Source organism: Paroedura picta, chromosome 13, assembly GCF_049243985.1.
Source record: "Paroedura picta isolate Pp20150507F chromosome 13, Ppicta_v3.0, whole genome shotgun sequence".
Lineage (NCBI taxonomy): Eukaryota > Metazoa > Chordata > Lepidosauria > Squamata > Gekkonidae > Paroedura > Paroedura picta.
The window spans coordinates 5,917,306-5,925,310 of record NC_135381.1 but is presented as its reverse complement, the minus strand read 5'-3'; the positions used below and the strand labels follow the sequence as shown (position 1 = coordinate 5,925,310).

The 8,005-nt window shown below is 50.3% G+C and overlaps 1 protein-coding gene across 5 annotated transcripts in view; it reads right to left on the bottom strand.

Annotated features, from left to right (window-relative positions):
* Nucleotides 1-7,101: 7,101 nt before the first annotated feature.
* Nucleotides 7,102-8,005, bottom strand: part of SFSWAP (splicing factor SWAP) — an 86,791-nt gene continuing 85,887 nt past the window's right edge. For all 5 annotated transcript variants that reach the window (XM_077308480.1, XM_077308479.1, XM_077308481.1 and 2 more), the window contains one exon: nucleotides 7,102-7,473. In XM_077308480.1, the coding sequence (XP_077164595.1) occupies nucleotides 7,408-7,473 (66 nt within the window). In that variant the 3' untranslated portion in view covers nucleotides 7,102-7,407. The remainder of the gene's footprint in view (nucleotides 7,474-8,005) is intronic.

Below are 8,005 nucleotides of genomic sequence, written 5' to 3'. Positions count from 1 at the left end.
TGTGCTTACGGCTTGCAAGCGCAGACTCAATTTTCTCTTTCGCTGACAAGTCCCTCGATTTGCCGCCAGTCCCCGTCGGTTTCCTTTAGCTCCGTGGGCTAGCAGAAGGTACTTTTCAACAGAAAGATGAAAACCGAGTGGGTCACATCTGTCTGAAGAATATTTTTAATCTCAGTCTCCCCACCACACCGTCAGTCATGCTTAAGCTGGAGAGAATTTGGGGCAAATTGCAAATGTCAAGCCGGGGAAGTTTGGGGAGGCTCAGGCGGTGAGCATTATTGGTCCAATGAAGATGGGCTTTTTCCCGTTAGGGATGAGCAAAAATTTCTGGCTGGTTTCCTTTCTCTGTTGGTGAACAGTGTTGTCACCCGGTTTGGTTCCTCAGTACTTGCGATTGGTTTTGTAGATTGCTTTACGTTGCATACAGGACTGATACAACGTTCAAACACAGAATGCATTTTATTAGCCACAGTGCCTCCTACGGCACTGTGGATGTGTTTTTGGAAACAGCTCTGCGTGAAAAAATGCTGCAGGAGGCATTTATAACACCGTTCTAACGGGGTGGTGTTCGGAGCAAATCAGTTTTGATGTGGAACACATCTTCTGGCGTGCCCCCTGCGAGGGAAATGGTACAGACATGATGTACGTGGTCCTGCCCCAGGGAGCCCGGCAGGGGACACAGGGAGGGGGCCAAGAAGCCAGCAGAGCCTGAGGCGTTGCCCATGAAGCCGCCAGGGGCTGGCCCGCCACCCACAAAGTCACCGGGGTGCTGCCTGCATAGCTGGAGGAGGCTGGGGACCTCCTGCCACAAATGGAGGGGGATCACCAGCAGGGACAGAACTCCAGAAGCCTTCCCACTTCCCCCCCCCCCAAAAAAAAGAAGACGACGATGAAGACGAAGACGAAGAAGACGAAGAAGAAGAGTTGGTTCTTATATGCCACTTTTCTGTACCCAAAGGAGTCTCAAAGTGGCTTACAATCGCCTTCCCTTTCCTCTCCCCACAACAGACACCCTGTGAGGTGGGTGAGCCTGAGAGAGCACTGATATTTCTGCTCTGTCAGAACAGCTTTATCAGTACTGTGGCAAGTCCAAGATCACCCAGGTGGCTGCATGTGGGGGAGCAGGGAATCAAACCTAGCTCGCCAGATTAGAAGTCAGAGCTCCTAACCACTACACCAAGGCAGAGCATCACTGCCCCAGACACAAGAACATAAGAGAAGCCCTCTTGGATCAACTCAGTGGGCCATCCAGTCCAACACACAGTGGTCAAAACCCAGGTGCCATCAGGAGAGCCACCAGCAGGGCCAGAACTCCAGAAGACCTCTCTGTTGTCCCCCAAGAATACAGAGAAGCCATATTGGATCAGGCCAATAGCCCATCCAGACTACGTCACAGAGTGGCCAAAACCAACATGCCATCAGGAGGTCCACCAGCTGGGCTAGAACTCCAGAAGCCCTCTCAGTGTTGCATCACTGGTCCAGGCAGTGTTCCATCTATACCTTGTGGCCAATAGCTATTCATGGACCTCTGCTCCATAAATTTATCCAATCCCCTCTTGAATCTGCTCATGCTTGGATCCGCCTCCACTTCTTGCTGCAGTGAATCTCACAAATTCCTTACTCTTTGGGTGATGAAGTTTGAAGGTTGGCTACCTTATTTCAGACCCTTCTGGATAGTTTGACCTGGCAGGGTTTGCGATAGGTAGGGATCCATATCCCATGCACGCCTCGAGGAAGAGACGTTTCCCTGCAGTGTTTCCAGAAGCGAACTCCTATTAACGAGAACTCAGAAATCAGCTCTCAAACCCCGGAGGCAAAGTCGTACTCTCCCCCTCTTATTTGACTCCTAAGCATTTAGTACTTGTCAAATGCAGTGAAACGTCTGCAGAGAAAGTAGGGGAAAAAAAATAATATTGACATCTCCGGCACCTTCTTTTCCCCGCTTTCCCCTAAACAGGAAAGCTTCTCAAGAAAGGACGCCATTAAAGATAGCTTTTAGACTCTTCAAAGCGAGGCTCTTAAGAAGGTGGGGGAACGCAAAGAAATAAAAGGGGGGGAGAGAAACGTCCACTGGGAACACAAACTCCTCAAGCCAGCCTTCCGTCAGGCCTGCAGAACGCAGTGCGAAAATGCCGCTAAATGTGACATTATCTCCAAGCTAATATTCCAGCTCGTTTTGCTAAAGATGTACCCGGAGGGGGGCTTGAAAAAACAGGCGTGAGTCACACACAAGGAAAAAAAACACAACAATACAGTTTCGGAAGCCACGATGCCGTTGCTCGGGGGCCGTTGTGATAAATGGAACTGCGCCAAAATTGTGCAATTGAACCGGAGGGAAAGATGAAGTTGAGGCAACCCTACCGGGCTGGAGGCCTTGCAAGCCGATCCAATGGCTTCTGTTGGTTGCAGATACCAAGGTGTCCTCCTGTGGCGGCCCTTCCAGCCAGCAGCAGATATTCAGATGTACAGGGCAGTTGCGAGCTCTAGATTGGGAAATTCCTTGGAGATTTGGGGATGCAGATTGGGGAGGGGCATCAGCAGAACAGAATGCCCTAGAGCAGGAGTGGCCAAACGGTACCCCCCTGGATGTCCATGGACTACAATTCCCATGAGTCCCTGCCTGCCTGCACTGGCAGGGGCTCATGGGAATTGTAGTCCACTGACCTCTGGGGAGCCACTGTTTGGCCACCCCCCTGCCCTAGAGTCCACCCCCCAAAATGCGGTCATTTTCTCCAGAGAAACTGACCTCCAAGTCTGGATATCAGTTGTAATTATTTTGTATTTATTTGTTAGATTTATAGACCGCTGCTCCCAAGCAAGCTAGCTTCGCAACGGTTCTCAGAATTAATATAAAAACATAAAAACAAATCACCCATAAAAACACCCCAATATTAACACCCTCCAAGATCTCTCGCATAAAAACGACGGTATCCAATTCAAGATAAGAACTCCTCCCGTGCTTCGGCCCTCCGGCATCGGTCCAGAGAGTGACCAGTGGCTGATGGTCAAAAACCAGAGTGGCAATTGGGGGTACAGCTCTAATGCTGCATCCGAACTCGGGATGGGGGGGACCAGGTCTTATACCCCGGGGTAATCCTACCCGGCCTCAACCAATTCCTAGAAATCTTCTGGCAACCCTTTTTAGCAAACTTCCTTGGCTGATACACTATTCAGTCTTGAGTCTCCCTACTGACCACTGGAGTCTGGGGAGCAACTGGAATATTCAGAGACCTCCAGGCTCCGCTTATGGCCAGGCAACCCTACGAGAGGGCAGGGGGAGGGGGAGGCTCCATTTAGTTCTCCCGCTCCAGGGAGACAACGATCGAACGGACCTTCCCTGCCACCGAATTAACCTCCTGACTAATTCCTTCTGTATACTGCCTGTGTTGAGAGACCCAGAAAAACCTGCTGAACTCTTTCGAGCCTCCTAATTAGATCAGTTTCTTACACTTTTGACCTCGCTGGGGGGAAAAAAGACCCTGGAGTTTTTGGAGACTGGGCATTTCTTTTCTCCAAAGTGCCCCCTCCCCCCCTGACTCACCACCGCTGTTTATTTTCAAATGATGGGAGGCCGAGACAGAAAGAAGCCCAGCAGGAAAGAATTTAATGAGTGTGTTTTGGGCGGCCACAGAGTTCACAGAGACCAGATCGAAATGCTTTGCTGGCCCCGGGAGAAACGGGGGATAAGTTTGAGTGGATCAAAGCCTCTGATTATGATGGGGTTTCTAAGGGGTTAACTGTGGAATGTCCCGGGATTCTAACCCAGTCCTCTACAGTCAAATGCTGCTGGGTACGGAGCCAACGACTGGTCCATTTCACCCCAGAGGGATTCTCCAAGGACTGAAGGGTGTCTGAGAGCTTGGGTAGGGTTCTTTCCCCTTCAGCACTACCTGTTTCTTGTTTTTGACCGGAGATGCTGGAAATCAAAACCAGGACCTCCTGCGGGCAATTCAGAGATTGCACCGCTGAGAAACATAATGCTTCACTTGGGCAGATGACTCAAAACAATGCATAGAAGCTGATTTTCAAGGGAAGGCGGCAAGGTGGCTTGGAAATTAAGTCGGGCTGATAACTTGAATGGGGCCCCACCTAGGAAGACTGTGCAGAGGAAGGCCAATGGCTGACCACCTCTGCTTCTCACTTGCCTAGAAAGCCCCTTGCTGGGGTTGCTGCAAGTGGGGTTGGAGAATAACAAGGAAGTCTCTGCAGAGGAGGGCCATGGTGAACCACCTCTGCTTCTCACTTGCCTTGGAAGCCGTAAGCAGGGCTGGTTCTTAGGAGAGAGACCACCAAGGAAGGCTCTGCAGAGGAAGGCCATGGCCAGTCAACTCTACTTCTCTCCAGCCTTGAAAACAATCTGCTGGTTCTCCAGATTAGGGGCCACTACTCTTGCCCACTATACCCTCCTGGCTCTCAAGCAAGATGAGGAAATTGACAGGGTTCTCCTCCCTACCATCGAACGCCCCCTAGGCCGTAGCTCTTAAAAATCGGGAGCTGGTTGTGTCTAAGGCTAGGGAGAACTGCTTATTAGTTAATCTCCTGCAGGTTTCTCTTTAAGAGGAAAAGAAAAGGGGGAAAAAATCCATTACCTAAACCACTCAGTGTGCAGGATGCTGAAGCTGTGCACCCACCGCCATCCAATTCCGCGGTTGTGCGTTACGATCAAAGAACAAACACGTCGTTGGCTTTACCAGGATGATTAAGCAAAGTGCTTTCCTTTCTGAGCACCTGGGAAAAGGGAGAGGCATCACGGCATTGGAAACATTTGTCCCTTGGCGTCCCCGTGCACTCCCCGCAGCTATCGCTTGATTGGCTGACTCACACATTGACCCCCCCCCCCCGGCTGCCTTCCCAAGCGGGGCTATCGAGTGTCAAGGACGGCAGGTTTCGATTTGGAAAACTGTGTCCCATCGGTGCCCCGACTGCAGTCATCGGAGGGTAGGTGGATCATTGGACGTTTTGAATGCACGGCCTTTCCGGAAAATGCCAGTTGTACTATCAGATGAAAATACACAGATATTCAACCTTTGAATTCATTCAGTCAGGGTTAGGGAAAGTCTTGGGCACCTCCTCCAACATTCTCCAGTTATTTATTGTATACTGGGGGCCAAGTCTGTTGCATTCAGGAATACATTGGGCACTAGATTGGGGTGGGAGTGGAAGAACTCTGCGGACGGCCTCCCCCTCCCCCCAGGACCTGGAAATGGTGCAGGGAGCTTTTAGGGAACTCACCGGCAGGGGCAGCTCTCACGTGGCTGGGATCTGCAGCCTCTAAGCCTCAGAGGGAAGTGGAAGGAGGAGGGGGTGGTCAGGGGAGGGGGATGGAAAGCGATTGATTGGCTGCTGGACAGAGAGGCAAGCTGGTTGGAGGAGGAGGCCTTCAGGGGCGGGACAGCCACCCTGAGTGGGTGTTAAGCGCTGAGTGGCACTTAAGGCATGAGACCAGCTCCTCCTCCAAGGCCTTACCAGAAATATATAGCGGAACAGATAGGGGATTGTACAGGGCATGGGTGGCAATTGTTTTAGTAATATGATAAGACGTAGGTTTTGTAATTTTAACTTTGAAATTAATATTCATCATTAGCTGTCGCGAATGGGCTGGCCCAAGAGTAGTGGCCTATTAATATAACAATTAAAAAAAAAATTCTATGCTGCTCTTCCCCAAGGCCTCAGGGGGGGTGCATAAATTCAGTATCCTCAAGCTCATCCTTCTGACAGCTGTGACTCTGCCTGAAGAAACGGTGGTCTTATTCTAGGGTAAGTCAGTGAAGGGTTCCACCATGCTGTGTTATTTGTGGAGCCGGATTACTCAACTGTAAACGGCTGCAAGAGGCCATCGATCAACGTTTTATCTTTCCAGCTTGGGCTTTTTCCAAAGGCCTCGGCCGTCTGCATTTTGAGCCCCGTTCCAAGTTACTTCGCTGAACTCCTGCCTGTATGATAGATGAATTTATAATTACGGGACGGGGACAAGATTCAGCATATAATTAGGATTTGCCGCGAGCCATTTATAAAAGGCCAGATAGCATCTTTGCTGACTTTCCAGGCTTGTTTTGCCTCTGAAGCCCTGAAAAAGTTAAATGAGGACAGGCCAGGATCTCTGGAGTGGAGAACGGTAACATTTTGGTAAACGAGACTGCAAATGTTCTGCATGCGGGGCTGCCCTTGGAAGCGACGTCCAGTGCCGGATACGGGCTGCTCATCTCGTGTGGGGTTAAGGTGGTGTCCTCATTTTCTCGTGGTTCCCAGGTTGCCAATTCAGGATGCTGTATAAGGCCAGAGTAAGCATGCAGGTTTTGCCCCCTGACAGGCCCAAGAGGACTCACTTTTGGGAGGGAGAGCAATGGAAAAACCTGTTCCTTAAGTTGCGGTGGATTCCATTAAGGTGGGAGGGGAAATGTCACAGACCTCCTCTGGAGCTCCCATGGACTCCTGGGAGTCTGCAGAGCCCTGGTTGGGAATCCCTGCCCGACTCGGGTGTTTGAAAGGCTGTTCTCCTAATGCATGTCTTATTCTTCTGGTCCTAGACCATACTAAAATGATGGATTGTGGTGGCAAGCACAGGGTCCTCCTGGGGACCTCCCATCCTTTGGAAGTGCGGTGGCCTACGAAGTCCATTTCGTGTGGCCGCAAGTGATGGTGCTCTGTGCAGGATATCACTCTTCCGTCAGCATCCGGTTAATTTGTGGCATTTGTGAAGACTGGGGTGCATTTGTTACTCCTTGGTGATTTATAGGTTTGGCACTGGACCTTTGGAAAAACAGCTCTGAAGGGTTATTTTCTTATTTTTTTTAAAAAAACAATAAAGCAAATAAGTAAGAATGTGCCAAAGAAAATTAATGTGTACTAAAAGCCCGTTCTGCTACACTCAGGGTTATGTATTAAGTATTTGAGTCCATTTGTGGAGAAAAGTGGGAAGAAATGTTTAAAATAAATGCAATCAAGGGCTGTTTGCCCGTGGGATGCTGAAAGCATTTTTTCTTTTGGGGGCCTGCCGTGTTTCAAAACAACAACAGATGTCCAGAGCGAAAAGTTTCGAGCGAAACCATTTCAAGCGGCTAAGAAAGAGGAAGGGAAAACAGCTTCTCGGAAGCATTTAGCTAATAAAAAGGGTTCCTCTGCATTTTTATTGAGTTACACTCACGGAAACATTGTTATTTACAAATGTACAGACCCCCTTGGCGTTGCAAAAATGTAACTCGAGAACCGGTCCAAAACGTCATTTACAATCCCCCCTGCCCCTCCCGGCTCCTTTTCGTTGGGACGCTCTGCGTGGAAAATGTATCAAAGTTCCGAGGAGACCCCACTTCTGTACATGTGAATCCACGTTTGGAAGAAAAAAGAAAGATGCCGGGAGCCCGCTGAACGTAGCTTTCGGCTGCGGAAGGTCTACGGGAGAGTTGGGTTTCAGGAGGCACCGGTGGGGATGTTTTTGGAAGCTGCAAGCATAGCCCTCACTTTGGCCATGAGATCCTGTAATGAAGAAAGGGGAACAAGTGAGCGTGCGCTGCATTCACTCTGAAGTTGGTTCATATGCGTACAGATCGCTTACACCTGGGACCCCCAGACTTTCGGAGCCTGTGGACACCCTTGGAATTCTGAGATGTTGAAGTAAGTGCAACCACAACATGGCGGCCAAAGGAGGCGGAGCCGGAGACAAAATGGTGGCGACAAAACGCCTCTGGCCGCGTCATGAAGAGTCTGCATGGCCAGTTGAATCTCCAAGGCACTGCTGGGCAGAAGCCTAATCCGGGATCCACCCGCTTTCTAAAAATGCTCGGCGGGCACAAAGGAAAGTGTTGGCAGGTGTCATGGCATCCACGGGCACCACATTGGAGACCCCTGACTTACACCAAGAATCAGCCAAGTAAAAGAAGCAGCAAGGGGGCTGGGTGTCTTTGTGCCGATGGTGGAGGCTTCCTCTTAGAATACGGTGCCCTTTCCTGAAAGTGGCCCTTAATGGCAAGGGGGTCCACTTGGCTTACAGCATGCGCTCATTAACCGT